Source organism: Ochotona princeps, chromosome 29 (genome assembly GCF_030435755.1).
Source record: "Ochotona princeps isolate mOchPri1 chromosome 29, mOchPri1.hap1, whole genome shotgun sequence".
NCBI lineage: Eukaryota > Metazoa > Chordata > Mammalia > Lagomorpha > Ochotonidae > Ochotona > Ochotona princeps.
Window position 1 is genome coordinate 19,251,721 of NC_080860.1, and position 21,215 is coordinate 19,272,935.

At 49.3% G+C, this 21,215-nt stretch overlaps 1 protein-coding gene across 1 annotated transcript in view; it reads right to left on the minus strand.

Annotated features, from left to right (window-relative positions):
• Window positions 1-21,215, minus strand: part of PI4KA (phosphatidylinositol 4-kinase alpha) — a 102,180-nt gene that overhangs the window by 23,827 nt on the left and 57,138 nt on the right. The window contains exons 20-30 of the mRNA XM_004592047.3: window positions 17,109-17,217; window positions 15,398-15,534; window positions 15,163-15,296; window positions 11,819-11,901; window positions 8,357-8,427; window positions 8,138-8,262; window positions 6,795-6,876; window positions 6,486-6,569; window positions 3,727-3,816; window positions 3,455-3,574; window positions 492-584 (exon numbers count right to left, since the gene is read on the minus strand). Coding sequence (XP_004592104.2) covers window positions 492-584; window positions 3,455-3,574; window positions 3,727-3,816; window positions 6,486-6,569; window positions 6,795-6,876; window positions 8,138-8,262; window positions 8,357-8,427; window positions 11,819-11,901; window positions 15,163-15,296; window positions 15,398-15,534; window positions 17,109-17,217 — 1,128 coding nt within the window. The remainder of the gene's footprint in view (window positions 1-491; window positions 585-3,454; window positions 3,575-3,726; window positions 3,817-6,485; window positions 6,570-6,794; window positions 6,877-8,137; window positions 8,263-8,356; window positions 8,428-11,818; window positions 11,902-15,162; window positions 15,297-15,397; window positions 15,535-17,108; window positions 17,218-21,215) is intronic.

Genomic DNA, 21,215 nt, shown 5'->3' on the forward strand with positions numbered 1-21,215 from the left:
CTCATGGCTCCTGAGGGAGAGGCCACTGTCCTTCGCAATGGAGGTGTGTCTCTTGGTGCAGGGCCACTGATGGACCTTGGGAGTGTGGCAACTAGCTCCTGAGAGTCACGGAGGAGGACCGTGAAGCCCAGAGAGGTGAGCTGACTGGTGGAGCCAGAGGATGTGACCGCTGACCTGCTCTGCCTGTGCCTTTGCTCACTTAATCGCAGGAGTCTTGGCTTCTTTCCCTGAGAAACTGGGACAAAGGTGTGTGTCTCATTAGGTGTCCAGGATAAAACACGCCTTCCACAAATGTTTGCTACCACTGCAAAGAGCAGATCCAAGAACGGAATCCGCAGGGTAGCCAGAGTATGGGTCCACACAGTCACCTATCGGGCAGGTGGCAGACTGTCTGAAAGGCTCCAGCTGATATGACACAGACCCCGCCATCAGGTGACACCCAAACAAGAAGACCCTTCAAGGGGCCTCGAACACAGGGGCAGGGGAATTACCTCGCCTGCATAGCGGTTGCGCAGATTCAGGGATGCCATGAAGTTGGAGTAATCTTTCTTCACACAGGCCGGGCGCTCTGTAAGCTGAGTTGCCTGCAGACAAGAACATTTTTTTTTTAAAAACAGGTTGTCGCAGCACGGTATTTTTCTTCGGTTTACCATGGCTAAATCTAAGTTAAGAAGTACAGACCTGAGGGTTAATAAAAATGCTCAGTGCTAGGCCTGGTGTGGTGGCCTAGCGACTAAAGTCCGCACCTTGAACGCACCGGGATCCCATATGGGCACCGGTTCTAATCCCAGCTGCTCCACTTCTATCCAGCTCCCTGCTTGTGGCCTGGGAAAGCAATAGAAGTTGGGCCAAAGCTTTGGGACCCTGCATCCACATGGGAGACCCAGAAGAGGCTTCTGGCTCCTGGCTTTGGATTGGCTCAGCTCTGGCCGTGGTGTTCACTTGGGGAGTGAACCAGCAAATGGAAGATCTTTCTGTCTCTCCTCTCTGTATTTCTGACTTTCCAAAAAAAAAAAAAAAAAAAAATAATAATAAATAAATAAACCTTTAAAAAATTTCAATAAATCTTAAAAAAACCAAGAAACTTACTGCTTTACTCTTCTGAATTATGATTAGACTTTCAAACAGGGGACACATGGTTTTAAAGATTCAAAACAGGTTTGAAGTGACTGCTCCCATCTCCATATAGTAGAGATGCAACTTTAGCATGTTTCCAGAAAAAAACACTTTTAAAACATCTTCATATAACACCAGTCTGGTACATTATCATGAGGTGAAGTTAAAGCAGCCTACCAGCAAAGCAGAGGCTCAGCGACAGGAAGTTCTAAAAGTACAGACGCGAGATAAAACCGTGCATGGAGGAGGAAGTGCTTTACATTTTCTTTAGAGATAGCCTGGCCTTTAGCATCAAGCAGGCCTGTGTCTGCATCATGTTCTAAAGCTGACCTGCCAGGAAGACCTTGGGGAAGTCGCTTAATGCCTGTGCTTCAACATGCTCACCTGCAAAGTGGGGCAAGAGTTCACAGAGCTGCGATGTGGTTCCATGTGCTCTTCATGTACACAAAGACCCTTGAGCAGCGAACAGTGCCTGGTGGGCTCCCTCCTGCCCCCAGTGGCTTCCAACAGTGCACTTACGCCCAATGCATCTGGTGAGCTGGCAACAGGCAGCGTGCCAAGGGGTGCCACGGGAGGTCTCCTGGCTCAGTTCTCCAGCTCTGCCAGCCTCAAGCAGTGCTTCAGAAACCTGCCCCTCCAGTCTGTTCTGGCTCTGGGAGGTCTGCATGTTATCTGCTGGGAGGTCACGCATCTGGGGTTGAGGGAAGGGTTGCAGTCTTCCCGTGCTTTCCACCAGGCCAGGGAACCTCAGTCAGAGTCTCATGCACAACCAGCAATATGGGTAAAATAATAGAAAAGTTCCCACTGGGCTGGCATTGTGGCACAGTGGGCTAAGCTGCTCTACGTGACACTATAACCACAGCACTGGTTCAAGCCTGGCCATTCCACTTCCAGGTTAGTTTCCTGTTACTACGTCGGGGAAAGTGGCAGAAGACGGCCTGAGGAGTGGGGTCCCTGCCAGCCATGTGGGAGACTTGGATGGAGTTCCAACCTCCTGGCTTTAGCCTGGATTCTGCCACTCAACCTTTTAAATAAGTAAGTAAATAAATCTTCTTTCTTCTTTCTTTAGGTATCCTTTCCTGCTTAGCAACAGAGAGGGTTCATATTAACTGAGCTCTGGGGCTGGGCTGTGTCCCAGGACTGTGTGACAACAAAGCAACGCTGCAGCACTGTTGAACCACCAGGTGTCACTGCCGGCTCTACCACAGATCTAACTATAAAACATTAGGAACCTGTTGACTTCAAAATTAGTCTTGGGGGGCTGGCATGATGGCTAATCCTCCACCTCCAAGCACCAGCATCCCATCTGGCCCAGTTCATGTCCCCGTTGCTCTACTTCCCATCTAGCTCCCTGCTTGTGGCCTGGGAACACAGCAGAATCCCTGCGGCCCTGTTTCCCATCCAGCTCCCTGCTTGTGGCCTGGGAAAGCAGTAGAAGACGGCCCAAAGCCTTGGGATCCTGCACCCACACAGGAGACCCGGAAGAAGCTCCTGGCTTGGGATCAGCTCAGTTCCAGGTGCTATGGCTATTTGGGGAGTAAACCAGTGGATGGAAGAGCTTTCTGTGCTTCTCCTTCTCTATAAATCTGTCTTTCCAATAAAAATAAATGTCTTTTTAAAAAAGACTGATTTTATTGGAAAGCCAGATATACAGAGAGGAGGAGAGATAAAGAAGATCTTCCATTTACTGATTCACTCCCCAAGTGGCCACAACAGCCAGAGCTGCACTGATCAGATGCCAGGAGCCAGGAGCCTCTTCCAGGTCTCCCATGTGCTTTCCCAGGCCACAAGCAGGGAGCTGGATGGGAAACAGGGCCGCAGGGATTAGGACTGGTATCCATATGGGCTCCTGGCACGTGCAAGGTGAGGACTTCAGCCACTAGGCTATCACATCAGTTCCATAACTATGTCTTTAAAAAAATAATCTTCAGTAGGAAAAGCTAACCAACTGTGAAGTTGAAGACACACACGGACAATAAACAAACCACTAGGAATTCCAGCAAATCTTTCAGACAAATGCCACCATGGAATTTATCTCCCCACCAATCCCCTGGGTCTAAGAGGGGTAAGTCTCTTTTCTTTTGAATGTGGAAACTCAAATCAAAATCCAGTCTCATCAAGTGAGTCAAGTTTTGGTCTCCATGAATCCCGATGCTCAGAATATGAACACTCAGGAAATGCCTGATTGGTGCTACCTCTTCTTTGGATCTGAGGGCTGCTTATCTATACATACATGGGGCCTATGGGAGTCAAGGGGCCTTTTGTGAAACGGCACATGTGAGCTTGACTCCTCCCCTGGCTTAGGGGGTTCCTGTTCTGCAAGCAGGCTTGCACATACCCCAAGAGTCGTGTTCTGTTTGTTGTAGCCGGCAAAGTGCAGGATGCTCTCGGTGGCCATGGCCAGTCCCGTGTGCTGGGACAGTCCTGACACCCAGTTCTGATGTTTGTTCAGATATTCCTAGAAAAGGAGAAAAATGGGACTATTTCATTTAAAGGGAACAACAGAAATTTCCTTCCTGAAGGTGTGAAGCAGAGGAGGAAAGCCCCGGTTTTGATCCCAGGTTTGCTCTCAGGCAAGTAAAGTGCAGTGTGCTGTGGCACAGGAGGTACCTGCAGGTGCGACTTGGTGACCGTGGGTGCCCACTTCATGGCCTCTTGCAGGATCATCCCGCATCGCGCAGCGAAGTCCTTCACGATACTCTAGAAGGGAGTGGGACGCTTTGTAGAAGCCTGAAATCAGTTATGCAGGCTGCTTGTGGTGACAGACAAGGGTTCAACCATGTCTCTTCCAAGTCCTGCATGAAGCTCTGGCCCCCCAAGTGCCTGAGCTTGGGGCTACATTGGGAGACAGGCCTTTAAAGAGGTGACTGAATGAAAAGGTCATATGGGTAGGCCCTAATCCAATTTAACCAAGTTCTTTTCTAGGCTTTTTTTTTTTTTTTTTAGATTTTATTATTATTATTGGAAAGCCGGATATACAGAGAGGAGGAGAGACAGAGAGGAAGATCTTCCATCCGATGTCTCACTCCCCAAGTGAGCCGCAACGGGCCGGGGCGCGCTGATCCGATGCCAGGAACCAGGAACCTCTTCCGGGTCTCCCACACGGGTGCAGGGTCCCAAGGCTTTGGGCCATCCTCCACTGCTTTCCCAGGCCACAAGCGGGGAGCTGGATGGGAAGTGGAGCTGCCGGGATTAGAACCGGCGCCCATATGGGATCCCAGGGCGTTCAAGGCGAGGCCTTTAGCCGCTAGGCTACGCCGCCGGGCCCTTAAAACCAAGTTCTTGACCCCACAGTTCCTGGGCACACGCCGAGGTCTGGGATTCTTATCGGGCTGGGTGACAGGATGTATAGGACCAATAGAACATACAGCCGCTGGGCAACAACCCTCCTGTCACAACTGCAGGTGGTGACAGGTGGTGGATCTGGGACACGGTGTCACCTCACTGGGAAGGCAAAGTCCTCCTTGGTCTGTCTGTGAGGCTGCGGGCAGGCTGCAACCCTGCCCCAGGGTAATGGAGACCCAAGCCAAGCTGAGTCCATAGCAGGATCCTAGATACACTGACATCTAGCGTGAGCTCTGCATGTGGAGATATACAAGAAATGTTCCCGGTTCCTCAGGGGATGCTGAATCTGGAGAAGTGATACGTACATTTTCCCAGCAGTACACGGGAAATGCAGTATCAAGTACTGAGTTGAGGAGTAGGGACTGTGGTGCAGTGAGCTGAACGTCCACATCCCATGTTGGCTATTCTGCTTCTGTTCTAAGCTCCTACAGACGCACTTTGGCAAGAAACAGATGCTGGCTCAAGGACCTAGGAGTCCATCACCCAGATGGGCAACCAGAATGTAATCCAGACTTCCGACTTTGCTCTGGCTCAGTCCTGGCTGTTGCAGCTATTCTGGAAGTGAACCAGTGGAAGAAGAGTTCTCTGTCAATCTGTCTTTCAAAAAATAATAAATCTTTTTTTTTTTAAGTATGTTTACTTTGGTGTCAAAATTTATTTTAGGGTCCAGCACTATAACCTAGTGGCTAAAGTCCTCATATTGTATGCGCTGGGATCCCATATGGGTGCCGTTCTAATCCTGGTGGCCTCCCTTCCCATCCACCTGCTTGTGGCCTGGGAAAGCAGCAGAGGACGGTCCAATGCTTTGGGATTCTGCATCCACATGGGAGACCCAGAAGAAACTCCTGGCTCGTGGTTTCGGATGGGCACAGCTCCGGCCATTGAGGCCACTTGCGGAGTGAGGAAGATCTTTCTCTCTGTATATCTGACTTTCCAATAAAAAATGAAAAAATTATTATCTTAAAATTAATAGATTAAAAAAAATACTAGCGTAGCAACTACATCAGTGAGATTTCTTTCTGCCATTGAGTGAGTTGCATAAAGAGCAAGGATGCTTTAGCCAAAGGGATGATGTATGCTCTGGGAGGGGGTAGCGTGAGCATTGCATGATACAGCTCAGAACAGCAATCTGAAGTACAGACTGCTTATTTCTGGGATGTTTCTGTTGCTGTTTTTGGGCTGCGTAGAATATGGGTGACATCACGGCAAAGACAAAGTGTGGATTAAGGGGGATGACCATAATTCCTTTGCATTTCCCCTACTACTCAGGTTAAAGCCAAAGCCTTGTGATTCCATCACCAGAATAACAAAGCTACTATACTTTTTTCTTAGATTTATTTTTATTGGACAGTCAGATACACAGAGAGGAAGACACTCTATCCACTGATGCACTCCGCAAGCAGCCTCAATGGCCAGAGCTGGGCTGATCCGAAGCCAGGAGCACAGAGCCTCATCCAGGTCTCCCACAAGGATTCAAGGTCCCAAGGCTTTGGGCCGCCCTCAACTGCCTCCCAGGCCACAAGCAGGGAGCTGGATGGGAAGTGGAGCCGCTGGGATTAGAACCGGTGCCCATATGGGATCCCCGCATGTGTAAGGCGAGGACCCTAGCCACCAGGCTATTGCGCTGGGCCCAAAGCTACTATACTTTGAGCAAGCAAAATAAGTGGAATGGGTCTAAAACCTCATCCTTGCTTAAGGTCAATTTGAGAGGACATAAACTGAGTAATAGCTGAAAGCCTCTTTGGTAGTGAAAACAAGGATACTGTAGTTGGCAAGAGTAGGTGAGGCCCAGGATTTGAGCACGGTCCTGGAGGACAGACCAGTCTGGGACAGGTCGGCTCCCTCTTGCAGTGTATGTGGGGGGGACACCTAAGCATTGCTCATGGCCTCCCTGTGGGATAGGGCCACTCCTATGAACTGATAGGGATGGAGAAGTATATAACGTACATGAGGCACCTGCCCTCACACACGGAAGGAACTGTAGTGAGAATGGCCCCTCCCCACAGGGACCACATTGCACCTACCTCTCGGGCTTCGTACGTGTCGGGCACCGTGATCCGATAGGGAGCATCAGGGATGTCATAGTAAGGCTGGTCCTTGTGAATGTCCTGCAAGCACAGAGACTCCCTCTCCCAAACTGTCTTCCCGAGGCTGTTACCACCAGGTCCCTGACACACGTGCCCCTACTTCCCACCATGTGTCCATCTGTGACAGACTCCCCAACCGGCTGAGAGGGACACACACACACCACAGTGGGATTTGGACCCCACTCCCAATTCACCACTTGGCAGCATGCATGGGGCTCAGGCATCTAGTGGCAGGCTGGCACTCACAGCACTCAGTGACAGCGACAGGGTCTGCAAGATGTCCAGCATGGTCTTCAGGACGGTCCCACTCCACAGCAAGTGGGGAAACCTGCAGCAAGAGCCAGCTCTTAGGGCCCAGGGGTCACGTGTCCCAGGAGCCTGTGCTGTCTCAGTAGGGGTCCTACCTCTTCCACCTTCCCTTGCACTAACTGCTGGAAGGGAGGAAGGCAGTCAGGAGGCCCCCAGGTAGGGCAGCCCCACCCCAAGATCCTCTGCAGTGAAGTAGACAGTGTTAACTCACAGACACTTAACAACCCTGGGCAGCCCACACCAGTTGTCCTGGTTTTATACTAACCAAGCTGCAGCCTTCTCTCAAACAGAAAACATCTCTATCTGCATGACAGCCCAGGCTAAAGAAAAAGTAGGGCAGGAGTTTGGCTGGTTGAAACACCTGTGTTGCATGTCGGAGGGCCTGGGTTGGATTCCTGGTCTTATTCCTGGGGTCTAGCAAGTGGTGGCCACCCGGAGGGAGCCTCGGGTTGAGTTCCCAGCTCACTAGCTGTGGTCCAGTTCCAGTTGTTGGGGGCATCTTGTAGGTCAACCAGTGAATTAAGAGCTCCCTGCCATCCCCTCTCTCCCCACTTTCTGCTGCTCAGATAAACAAAAATAAATTAGTTGGCTTTTTTTTTTTTTAAGAGAAGATGAGGATGACAGGCTGTGGCAGCCCCACAGCTGGAGGAACAGTGGCTCTGTGTGGCTACAACTAACTCATGACAGCCCACAGTGCAAAAGTCCCAGCTCTGATCACGCTGTGTGTGTGTGTGCTGGACCGCTCTCATGGTCCCCAACTGGCTCCTGATGCACCCGCAGCTGGCGCTGTATCCTGGAGCAGATGCGCAGCATCTGTGGCAGCCTTTGTGTAGGCGTTCCTGCCTATGCCCACTGTACCTCAGAGAGGCCAGCCCAGTCCACCTCTGACTAGCTGGGGAACGTATCCCAAGTGAGTTTGGCTTCAGCTCCCAGCACAGACAACAGGAAGCAGAACCCAAACAAACTTGGGTTTTTGTTTCTAAGCAGTCCTGATGACACCAGACCTCTGCCTGGGCCCTGGGTGTCACCAGGGCAGGTGGGATTCAAGACACACAGGTTGAGAGACACCCTGGACAGTTGAGACGTGCATGCTCACATCGACAGTTCAGAGTGAATGGTTTCAGGACACAAATCCAGGCTCTATGGCAAAACTCATCAATATCATGCCAGGACAATGCCTGAACTTATTCACTGTGACTCGACTGCTCTCCAGCGCTAATCACAGCTGTTTATAGACGTGCACACACAAGTACGCAGCATCAGCAGGAATGTGAACTTACTTATCCACCAGGCCAGACAGGTACTTGTCGGCCACTCTCCTGATCCTCTTGTGAATGTGGTTGAAGTTTACCAGCAGAAACTGAGCATGCCGCTCTAGCTCCTCCTCGTTTTCCTTGGTCTTCGCCTAGAGAGTCAGATGAGACAGGTGTGACTGTGTCCCTTCGAGGGCCTCTGGCAGGCACGCATGTGCGCAGTACTCTGTTGGGGGAGGGGCTTACTTTGTCTGCCATCATGTTCAAGAAAGCGTCGAACACTTTGTCCGCCACGGCAATCACACACTGCATCATCCCTGGAACGAGAAGGAGGTTCCCGTGGGTCAGGCATGGCAGGGGAAGGGGTCTGGTCATGGTGTATTTGCAAATGTCTTCTGCACGATTTTAGAACTGAGAGAGTTGCACAGATAGCCGGGGTCCTAGAGAACCTTGTCTGCCTTCCTAGAATTAACATAGCGACCAAGGCTGTGTTTGCCAAGAGTTCAGGTTCCCTCTGGATTTTCGCAGTTCTGCCAACCACGTCCCTTTGCTGTGCCAGGAACTGGTCCACAGGACGCCACAGGCACTGACCCATTGTTGGAATACAGCCCGTAGGAAAGCTGGGACAGCGGAGGCCTGTGGGACCCTGTTGAGAAGGCGGAAGGCCTCTCAACCACAGTGTGCTCTTGCCCCCACTGAGTCCTTGGATGCGTTTTTGTGCTCTCCCTGAAAATAGGCGGATATCTGTGCTCTGTCTAGTCAATCAAGGATGGACAGTATTATCCATTCCCTGTTACAATGACCTTTTGACTAGGTCGCCTTGTTAGCTTCTTTGTTGTCTCTGTGTTCTTAGACATGATATAATTCTGAGTTATGTCTGAACCATTGTTTCATCAAATGTATAAAAACTGAGACCCTGGAAATAAACTTTGTCAGTTGCCAAAAGAGAGCTCTGTCCCCCACTTCTTCAGGTCGCATCTTCTCCCCAGGAACCCGCAAGGGAAACTTGCACCCATGATGGTTCCTGGCCTCTTCTGGCCTGTGTCACTTCCTTGTTTGTCCTTGTCCGTCACCACCTTGATACTTTTAATGTAAGTCTGTTTAGAATACCCTCATATAGCCATTTGGTGCTCACTAACAATTAACCAAGGGCTCTAGCAGCTAGTGGCAGAGCATAAAGGAGATGGATGCATCCTGCTCATCACATCATATCAAAGGTACGTGCCATCAGCATCTCCTGGCACTGCTGGGGCTAACCTTGATCAGCTGTTCTTAGTGACAATTTTCCCTTTTCAAACTCAACTTAAAAAAAATATTTATTTTTATTGCAAAGTCAGATATACAGAGAGGAGGAGAGACAGAGAGGAAGATGTCCCATCTGCTGATTCACTTCCCAAATGGCTGCAACAGCCGGAGCTGAGCTGATTCGAAGTCAAGAGCCAGGAGCTTCTTCCAGGTCTCCCATGTGGGTGCAGGGTGCCAAGGCTTTGGCCCATCCTTGACTGCTTTCCCAGGCCACAAGCAGGGAACTGGATGGGAAGGGCTGCTGGGATTAGAGCTGGCGCTCATATGGGATCCTGGCGTGCATACTTATTGTAATATTTTCCCGCATAGTTCTTAAGAAACCAAAACTCTGTCTCCATAATGAAACAGTGGCCGGATGCTAACTACTATCATACACCCTTGGAGGCTGGCAAAGCGTGTTAGGCATTTAGGTTTCTTAGGGATTGACAGTTTGTTTTTGTTGGTCTTGTTTTCCCTGCTAGAGCCAAAGAATCTCAGGATGAGCCTAACACTAAGTAGCTGTTTACAAAGGGGGCGGGGGAGGTAGAAGGTAGGGATGGATGGATGAGGGCAATGAATCACTGGATAGCTCAGCCAGTGACTGACAGCACCTCCCCTCCCCTCTAGCCCCAGGTGGTCCTGGGGTGGGTCTAGGAGGGAGCCTGGGAATGCCATACTTCTTGTGGGGTCTCCTGTGTCCTCCCTGCACAGGCTTCCTCCTAAAGGAATGGCCTGCTCAAAGCTCCTACTCCTGCTCACTCCAACCCTGCCAGTAGAGGGAACGTTCCAGAACCCTCACGTCCCTCCTATAGAAATGGCAGCTCCTACTCCTACTCCTGCTCATGCCAACCCTGCCAGTAAAGGCAGCATTCCAGAACCCTCATGTCCTTTGTCCTGGCCAACCCCTCTGGTGAGCAGCTGCAAAAATAATCCAAGCACCTGGTCTCCCAGCTGGTGGATCAGAGTCTTACGTGAGGCATAAGGCGTGGATCAAAGTCTGATGTGCAGCAGCGCCTCAGAGTCCCCAGAGAGATTAAACAAACAAACAAACCAAAAACCAAAAAAACAAAAACAAAAACCAAAAAAACCCACATTTCTTCAAGTGTCAACTTAGAAACAAGCATCACACATTTATAGTGAGCTCTCTGCATGCTTGGGAGCAACCAACGGCAGGCCAGAAACATCTGGGGAAGAAAAATATGCCTACTGAACAGACAGAGACTTGTTTTGGTCATTATCCATTTTTTTAAAGATTTATTTTGTTCTCATTGGGAAGTCAGATATACACAGAGAAGGAGGGACAGGAATCACTCCCCACGTGCCTGCAATGGCCAAAGCTGAGCTGATCCAAAGCCAGGAGCCTGGAGCCTCTTCTGAGTCTCCCATGGGGGTGCAGGGTCCCAAGGCTTTGGGGCATCCTCAACTGCTTTCCCAGGCCACAAGCAGGGAGCTGGATGGGAAGAGGGACTACCAGGATTAGAACTGGTGCCCATATAGAAGATATAGAAGATCTTCCTTTCTGTCTCTTCTCCTCTCTGTATATATGACTTTGTAAGAAAAAAAAATAAATCTTTTTAAAAAAGAGAAACAGAGATAACACATTGGGCCCAGCGTCGTACCCTTTTGGCTAAAGTCCTCGCTTTGCTCACACCAGGATCCTATATGGGTGCTGGTTTGTGTCCCAGCTGCTCTACTTCCCATCCAGCTTGCTTTCGATCAGCTTATCTCCAGCCATTGAGGCCGCTTGGGGAGTGAACCAGTGGACGGAAAATCTTTCTGTGTATCTCCTTCTCTCTGTATATCTGCCTATCTAATAAAAATAATAAATAAATCTTAAAAAAAGAGAGAACAGGTTTTCAGGATTTAACAGGATGATTAACTAACAAAAGACATATATATGTATATATAAATCTACACACATACATATGTATATAATTTTTATTATGATCACATACTGAACTAACGCTTATAAAGCTCAAATATGTGCCAGGCCAAGTTAAAGAGTTTAGCTCTTTTTTTTCTTTTCCCTTCGACTTTATTTTAAATTTTATGGTACAATTGCATAGGCCTTGGGATTTCCTATGCCCCCTTCCCAAATTCCCTTCCCCTACTTATTTCCCCCATATTATTACAATAACATAGTCCTTCATAAGCAGCCATAAGTCCATCATTATGCTATTTAAGTGTGTCCTGACACTGTTGGTAGACAATGGCAGACAGTCCAGCATCCTATTGTCAAGATATATCCAATAGTCTCATTGGGAGTCCTTCTCTACTGATCTTTTCAATACATACAACTGCCTAAATGTAGGTAACTCGTAAGACTATTTTCTCTGAGCAGGAAAAAAAAACAAGAAGTATTACTCCTTTTTACCCCCACAAAAGCTCAAATTGATCATGCGAGTACCATCTTAGTAAGCTTACCCGATTTGTCTTTCTGAATAGCTTTATCTTCAAAGTAGCAGAACATTACCTGGAAGCGGTCAGGATCTGTTGAACGCAGTACCCTAACAAAGAAAACAGTTTTAAAACATTTTGAAAACTCCAGGCCCTTCCTGTGGCAGACTTGATACTGCCCGGAGCTGGTGGGGCTGCAGGACAGTGTCACGGGTATCTGCCCTTTACTGGGGTTCACACTTGTGGATGCTCGTGAGAGTCAGGGTGATATCCAACACTGATCAGACTTCCTTATTTTCAACCGGTAACGCAACCTTAAGGATATATGTGTACACACACACACACACCCTAAGGGTTGTATGCACAAGGATCCTCCTTCCAGTGCTGACTGCACTGGTCCAACTGTAACCAATCTGGTAGCCTTTCACTGGGAAGCTGGTCGGATCAGACAGAGGAAGCCCATCGTGGAGCCACCAAAATGACAGGCAGCTCTCTATGTGCTGTTACAGAACACTGGATATGGCTCTAACTGGAGAAAGAGAATTATTGGGGAAGTGCGTCCAGTGTGACACTGCCAAGTCCCCTGTATGCCTGAGTATCCATGTGTGGGAAGTGTGTACTTGCCTGGGTAGAGAAAACTCCCACGGGGCAGAATTAGAGACTACTGACCTCTTGGGGATGGTAAAGATGAGGGGACAGGACTAGGGGTGGTAGGATGAGGGGTCTGGAGTAGAGAAATAAGATTTGTTATTTGTTCACATTTGATATCTTCTATACTATTCTCATTTTTGGATTCTCTTTCTTTCATGTACCATAGACATTTTTATTTTGCTCAATTTTAAAGATTTGTTTATTTGAGAGGCAGCGCAGCAGAGGAGAGAGGGGGAAAGGAGGAGAAAAAGAGAGAGAGCTTCCATCTGCTGGTTTCCTTCTCAAATGGCTGTTAACAGCCAGAGCAAAATCAGGGCAAAAGACCAGCCAGGAGCCCCACTAGGGTCTCAAGCACTGGAGGCATCATTCACTGTCTTCCCAGGTGCGTCAGCAGGGAGTTAAATCAGAAACACAAGAGCTGGAATCCACCTAGTGCTCCAAAATGGCGTGCCAGCATCATTACTGACAGCTCAACTTGCTATGCCACAATGCCAACTCTTTACTTTACAAAAAAAAAAGTTAAAAAAAAATATTTATTTGAAAGAGTAAGAGGGAGACAGAGAGACAGACAGGGCTGGGGAGACATTTTCTGTCCACTGATTTACTCCTAAAATGGCTGTAAAAGTCAAGTCTGGGCCAGGAGCCAGGAACTCCATCCTCATCTTTCGTGAAGGTGGCAGGGGCACAACCACTTGGGCCATCATGTGTTGGCTTCCCAAGTGCATTAGGAAGAAAAACTGGGTGAGAAGTAGATCAGCTGGGAATCAAACAGACACTCTGCCGTGGGATGCTGGAGTCACAAGCCACACCTTACGGCCACTGCACCACAATACTGGCATCTGATGTTTTTACCATTAAAGGAAAAAAAAAAATCTTTGACCTCAGGGAGGAAACTAAAAGAAAAATAAAAAATAGAGAAACAAGTGCACTTAAATAAACAAGTGTGAAGGATTACAGGACTCCATGACCACAGCTGTCTGAGCAGCTTTCCCCAAGGTAAGCCTCAGGGAAGCGGGCGGTATGCAGCCCGAACACACCCAGCTATAACCTGACTTCTCACATTTTGCAACTGGTGGTGTTAAAGCTCTTCCAGTGACTGGGGGGTGGGTGGTGTGGGCAAGTGGGAGGGGTAGCTAGGGACCTAAGCCGGGTTGTCACAAGAGGCTTTGGTGATGTCTTCCAGCCCTGGGAGAGGGCTCTCAGGAATTTGGTGGGCATCCCAGGCTTGGGGTGGGGAGTGCTCATGCAGCTGCCTGGGTGTTAGCCTCTTGGCACTCCCCTCCGCCAGTTAACTCAGAACCTGTGTGGAGGACATGAGAGCAGCACAGGAGGCTGGCTCAGCGGAGGGGCTGGAGCGAGGCCAGCTCGGAACCCACGGGGCTGAGAGCATCCACAGACATCTCTTCCGCCACCCACACTAGGTTTAAGACCATGGCCAGGCTGCTTTGTTCTGGATCATTCTTCTTCAGAAATGTGTTATTTGCAAGCAAACAAAATAAGACGGCACTACACTAGTATGTGGTGTCCTCAGTGGCTTCTTTTCCCCTCTGATAATGTTGGAAATTTTATCCCATATTCCCAAAATTACCTTTATAACAGAATTTTAAAAAGACATTTATGATGAAAAGAAAATACAGTCAAAACTCTGTAGGTTCTGTGGGACTCCAGGGGGAAGTAAGAGTGGTTAGTTTTCAAACTCCACTCTGTCATCAGGCTGCCAAGATGAGCAGAGGCGTCTAGGCAGAGGGAGGGTACACTCCTACTTAACCAAAGTATGTTTCATCTATTTCACATTTAAGCAAGCTTTCTCTTACCAGAGTGTTTCATGGCACCACAGAAGGCTAAAATAATGTTATCCAAAAATATCTCCTTTCAAGACATATTTTTTTTTCTCACTTGGAGAAGACATTATCCTTCAATTTGTGACAAACAAGTTAAGTGTAATGTGATCTTCCTGGGATGACGGAAAAAGCAGCGCTTTGGTAAGCTACTGCATTTGCCTGCAGCCCTTGGTACCTCAGACCTTCCCATGGTGGGTCTGTGGGCTTCACTTTGGGCAGCTCCAGGCAGCTGGCTCTGTGCATATTGCTGCTTCTTCATTTATGAGAGGGTGCAGGGCACAGAGCTTAGGGAACTGTCTGGGTTCAAACCACATCAGGAATGATACCTTGAGCAATGAGCTGCTTAACAACTCCATTCCTTCATCTGTAACATGAGCATGTGACAGTGCCCACACCCTACAGGCTTGCCAGAAAGGCAGTGCCTCAACATGGCAGCTTGGCACAGCGCTGGGCATAGCCTGAGCACTGGATCCATGCCTGCTACTGATACCGTGATGATAATTAGAGTTGCTAAGACTACTGTGTTTACGGGTACACCCTGAGCATCAGGCCACCTGCAGGACAGTTAGGGAGCCAGTGCCCTCCCGTACTGGACTTCTGTGTGTACTCAGCCATAGTCCTGGGCTGGCTCTAGGGATCCTTGTCCCATCAACAGATCAAGTCTGCACATTAACTGTGACTGCCCAGCAGCCTACTGTCTACAGAAGAGGGGATGATAAAGTTTAGACACTCATGAAGGAGGGGTGTCTGGCTGGTATGGAAAGTTTGCAGGGCTTGGAGAAGTTTGAAGAAGAAGAAAAACGTTCCATGGCTAGAAAGTCATGGAAAACAGAAGAGCTGCTTTGCTGTGGATGGGCAGGGAGCTGCAGGCTCTTGTACCTCATGTACTCCAGCCGGTACACGGACAGGAGATAGGTGGACATGGCAAAGTCCAGCTTGCTGATAAGGGCAGACACTTCAGGAGCGGGGTCCAGCAGGTTGATGATGGTGCTGCGCAGTTCACTCAGCTCAGCCTGCAGGGCGGGTTGGGGGAAGAGACAGGACTGTCACCAGATCTGCCCGAGTCGTACCCCAGAACCTGGGCGCTCTGCACAGACAAGAGGAGAATCCGTACAGGAGTGACTGTGTCGTTCTTCATGGCCGAGTTGTACTGCAGCACGGACCGCAGTGGCTCCTTGCTGGGGAAGGTGAGCAGCGGGGACTTGGTGGCTATTTCGCAGACCCCCTCGTACCACTCTTCTGGCCAGAGTCCTGTGAGAGAGCAAACCAGAGTTCTGTGAGCGATGGAGCTGGGAAGCACTGCAGTGGTGTGGACCCTGACCGTCTCTGAAGGGTGTGGCTCCTCTGTGATGGTCATCCCCAAGCAGGGTCAGGAAATGAGTTGGGAGCAGGCACTTCCACCCAGCAGCTGGGTACACCTATCCCATGCTGGAAGACCTGGGTTAATTCCCAGCTTCAGCTTTCTGCCAACAGGGACTCAGGGAAAGGGCCAATGGAGGTTCAGGTATTCAAGCTCTCTTCCCCCACATGGGGTAGCCCAGTTGGAGCTCCTGGCTCCAGGCTTGGTCCTGGCCACTGTGGGCACTTGGGAAGTACACCAGAAGAAAAGAATTCTTGCTGTTTCTCTTACTTTGCTTTTCAAATACACTTTTTTTAAAAAAAAATTATTTCTTTTATTTTTATCACTAAGTCAGATATACAGAGAAAAGGAGGTACAGAAAGGAAGATTTTCCATCCAATGATTCACTCCCCAAGTGGCCGCAATGGCTGGAGCTGCACTGATCCAAAGCCAGGAGCCAGGAGCTTTTGGCTTCTTCAACTGCTTTCCCAGGCCACAAGCAGGGAGCAGGATGGGAAGTGGGGCTGCTGGGATTAGAACTGATGCCCAGATGGGATCCCGGTGCATGCAAGCCGAGGATGTAGGCACTAGGTTACCATGCTAGGCCCTCAAATACACTTTTTTTAAAAAATTTATTTTTTAATTGAAGATGCATTTACTTACTAGAAAAGCAGAGCAAGAGAGAGTGAGCGAGAAAAGAACAAGGAAGGGGGTATCTTTCATCTGCTGGCTCACTCCTCCAATGGCTGCAACAGCGTGGTCTGAGCTAGCAACTCCATCCTGGTCTTCTCCAGGTGGAGGGTAGCGGGGATCCAATCACTGGGGCCATCTTTTCTTGTCTTCCCAGGCACAGTGGCAGCAGCTGGCCTGGAAGCAGGGCAGCCAAACTTGAACTAGTGCTGAGATAGGGGTGCTACTGTTGCAAGCGGTAAGCTTAACCCGCCCAGTGTGGTAGCCTAGCAGCTAAAGTCCTTGCCCTGCAAGCACTGGAATCCCATATGGGTGTCAGTTCGTATCCTGTCGGCTCTGCTTTCCATCCAGCTCCCTGTTTGTGACCTGGGAAACCAGTACAACACAGCCCAAAGCCTTGGGACCCTACACCAGCATGGGAGACCCAGAAGAGGCTCCTGGCTTCTGGTTTCGGATTGGATTGGCTTTGGCCATTGCGTCCACTTGGGGAGTGAATCATCAGATGGAAGATCTTTCTCTCTGTCTCTCCTCTCTGTATATCTGACTTTCTAATAAAAATAAAACAAATCTTCAAAAAAACCTTTTAAGTTTACTTAACCCAGATAGGTTTTCCCTTAGGTGTGTGGTATTCTCAGTACCCTAAGTTCTATCTGGGAGATACAATGTTCGCAAAATCTTTTGGGAAGCAGAGGCAGCTGCATTTGGTCTCACCTCACTGCTCATGTGTAGGACTGAAAAGCCCTACCTTGTCTCTCCTCTCCTTCCTTCGGCCCTGGGAGAGACTGTCCACTCTTACCTGACCCTTCCACGGCGAACCCCATCAGCACAGAGTAGAGCCAGAAGTCGCGGAAGAGCTTCTGTAGCCGAGGCTTGGCTTCTTTGATGGGTGGCAGCCGTCGGGTGAGCTGAGTCCCGGAGGAGAGAGGGAGAAAGGTGGTTAGTAGCTCATGCCCCTCGACAGCTCTAGGTGTAGATGCAGCTAGACTCATGCCCCGAGAGCATTGCCAGGGGCATGTTCTGCCAGGCTGGGCTGGAAAAGGCACACTTAGCAGTGACAGGGGCTGATCCATAACGCTGCCAATCCAGCCCTCGTTCACTTGCTGCTTCGCTGACTTCCTGATGTGTGGGAATCAGGATCCCAAGAAAAGAGGTACCTTTTTTTTTTTTAAGCGGTAATGCTGGATTTATAGGAAACACCAGTGGCAACTGGTCTGAAGAACAACAAAAGATTACATTACTACGTGATGACAGGCAAGAAGTTCCCATCAAGAGTACTCAGAGCAAAAAAGGCGCACCCTGTGACACATCACACGCTGTTGAGAGGTGTGCAGCAAACCAAGCAGTCGGGGCATCGGGCACTACTCTGCTTTCCACACATCCATTATCCCAGCTAAAATGTAGCAAGGATAGTACTCATCTAGTTTTAATTTTTTTTCCAAAGCATCTCGTTGGAAGGCAGGGTGAACAAAAGGGACACACACACACACACATACACAGTGAGAGAGAGAGAGAGACACAGAGAGAGAGAGAGAGAGAGAGACACAGAGAGAGAGAGAATCTTTCAACTGTCTGTTTATCCCCAAATGCCCGTAACAGCCAGGTTTGGGTCGGGGTGAGGCTAGGGGCTGGAACTCCATCTGGGTCTCCCATGTGGCTGCGGCAGGGCCCCAGGCACACGGACCAACCTCTGGTTTTCCCAGTCACGTTGGCAGGGGAGCACACGGCATAGGAAGCAGAGCAGTCAGGACTGAAACCAGTGCTCTCCCATGGATTGCCAGGGCTGCAAGAGACAGTTTCACCTGTCATTTTTAAAAATTATCTAGTTACTTGAGAAGCAGAGAGAGAGAGAAAGACAGAAACAGAGATAGGGAGAGTTTTAATGGACTGATTCACTCCCAAAATGCGTGCAATGACTAGGGTTTGGCCAGGATTCGGGAACTGTCTGGGCCTCCTACATGGGTGGCAGGGGCCCAGGTAATTAAGCCACCTCCACTGCCTTTCAGGGTATATATCAGCAGAAAGCTGGGACTAGGATCCAGAGCCAGGAGCTGAACTCAAGTTGTCTGCAGACATTTGCAGCAACGTTTTAACTGTTAGGCCAAACACCTACCCTGGCCTCCTTTTTCCAGGGGAGGGTGTTGACGGCGGGTGGTAGGAGTTCTGACTCCCATCAGAGTGGCTGTTGCAGTTCCCCGAACTGAGTGGGCGCATTGGGAGAGAGCAGCAGCCGCATGCAAAGCTAGGCTAAGGCTGGGCTAGGAAGTGTGAGAACAATAGAACAGGGGAGCCGGCGATGGGAGGCTGGGCATAGGGGAGAGCCTCGATAAACCGGCACGATGGTGGCCACACTGGAAAAGCAGTCCTGAGAAGGTGCGAGGGAGGCTCTGAGAACACGGTTCTGCTGAATTCATGCAGTCCAACCCAACCATGCGTCCTACATCCTGAACACAGTGGCCCAGTGCGCACCAGCGTTTCCCATGCTGAACCCCCCCAGGCCTGTGGCACAACATGAGATCCTGCTTTTCCTTTATGAGGGGCCCTAGAGGGGGTGGGGGATGGTTACTGCAATGCTCTCACACACACACTTGTGGGACCACCTAAATCCAGGGAACAGTGCTCTGGGACAAACTGGTCTCCCAGAGTACGCTTACGACATTTTAGAGCATCTGAATTCACACACACACACACATACCCCAGATCCTCAAGAATGCTTTTGGGGACACACGGTTCCCCTACACCAGCATGCCTGTGAACACACACACACACACCCCAGATCCTCGAGAATGCTTTTGGGGGACACACGGCTCTGCCATACCAGCATATCTGCGCACATGCACACACACAAGGGAAGGTGCCTGCCTGTTGTCTAGGATGCCAGCATAGTGGGGCTGCAGACTGGCAATGACACAGTGATCCCTGACTGGAGGAAGGTTTGTGTCATGGCCTCCTTGCTCGTTAAGTCATTCACCTCATTCTCTGTGCTCTGCTTCTCACTGAGGCACCATCTCACAGAAGGATGGTGAAACGGGTTACAGGAGCCCGGGGCAGTGGGGAGAAGGGTGAGGTCAGATGATGTGTGTGACCTTCCATGACTGGAGGGCAGGTTATGGCTGCTGCTGGGTTAGCTCAGCATGGTGATGCAGCAAGGGCTGCTCCCTGCACGGATGCCGTCTGTGCCCAGGCACGCATCACAACATCAGCCTCATAAGGACCCGGAGCCTGGGAATCTCCACTCAGGAGCCATCAAAGACGTGGGAGAGGGGGGTTTGTGCTGACAAAGCTACTTGAGTGGTGTTTGAATTAGCACATATTTACTTTGGGAAATACACACAACAGCAGCCCAGCAATCAAAGTTCACCCTGAAACCCTGCCTGCCCATCCTAGCAGAACATTGTCTGGGGAAACGCTACTTCTCAGAAGCACAGAGGTAAGTCTGGTTTTTAATGGTTTTATCAATAATATTCCTACATTTTTATTTGGGGCACTCAGACATAGGCAACCGGTTTGCTTCTCTACAGGACATGGATTCTAAAGCTTTCTATACCATCTTACAAGTAGAAAGAAACCCGTTTTTATGTTATAACCTATCAACTGCTGCTAGCTATACTGTCAGGACACCGGCAACATGGGAGCAAGAGCCGTGGGCCGAGGGAAAGCGCTGCACCGAGGCTGCGCTCATGAACTGGGTAGCTGTACTGGAGTCTGGGTGGGACTGTCTTTGTTCTCAGAGGTTATCCTTGAAGTGTTCGTGAGATGTGGTGTAGGCAATCTACTCTTAGATGGTTCCAAGAATTAACAAACGTGTGGCAGCATGCCTATGCGTGCACTCACACACACACACACACACACCCGGCAGGAGCAAGAGTGTCCAATAAGCATAAAAACCTGTTGCATCCAAGGCAAGGGGATCCAGGGGATGTCTTGTCACGCAATTATTCTTTCAACTTTTCCTAAGTCTGAGGTTCTCTCAAAAGAATTCTACAAATGCCAGGAAACTGTTTCTTTCTGTTAAGCCTGCTTCAAGGCAAGGAGGTGGGAGGTGGTGAGGGGTGTGTGTGTGTGTGTGTGTGTGTGTGTGTGTGAGTATTCTGCTCTGACTCACAGTGATGATGACAGAAACAACCTAGCCTCACTCTCTGCAGTGAGTGGGAAAGCGCCAGGTGAACTGCACACAAAAACAAAGATTTGGAATAATTTACTTCCAAAATAACATTGGTTCTTGTCAAATACAGTAATTTGGATTTAAATTGATCAGTAAAGAGGAAGATGTACCTTTTAGTGATATTTTTTTCTTCCTCTGCTATGAGGGTTTCTGGCTTTTGATCATACGGTGTAGGATGGCATGTAAGAAGTTTGCATGTATAAGCTCTCGAATCCATGACTAAAACGTGAATGTCTCTACTTTGCCTCCCCTGAATATCTGGCCTCTGGAACTAAACCTTTATTTGTTCAAGCTGGTTGTCTAGCCTTTTGTTTTTGTAATTTTTCTTTTAACTTTATTATTATTTTTTAATCTGAGTAGACATCATTAAGTGTAGTCAAAGAAGGAGAATTCTACTGTCGTTATTTCTTCTCTCTTTTTTTTGTTAAAAAAAAAATGCGCTGCCACCGACAGCCGTGTCTGATTTGGTTGGGAAATGGCCAGGTTCTAGTCACAGCCAAACACATCAGACACTGTCTCACACATACAGAGTGCGTGCATGAGCTGCAGCATCAGCAGGGTGTTGAGTGAGGCCAATGAAGACAGAAAAGTCAGAAACTACATGACTTTTCCCTTCCAAAAGGTGCAATTCCAAAGTCTTCCAGCTGTGATGAAAACAGTGTCCAAGCTGATGATTTGGACGATACCATTGGGTTAGGCTGGCAGAGGAGAAAACCAGGTGGGACAGCATTCCCCGGGAAC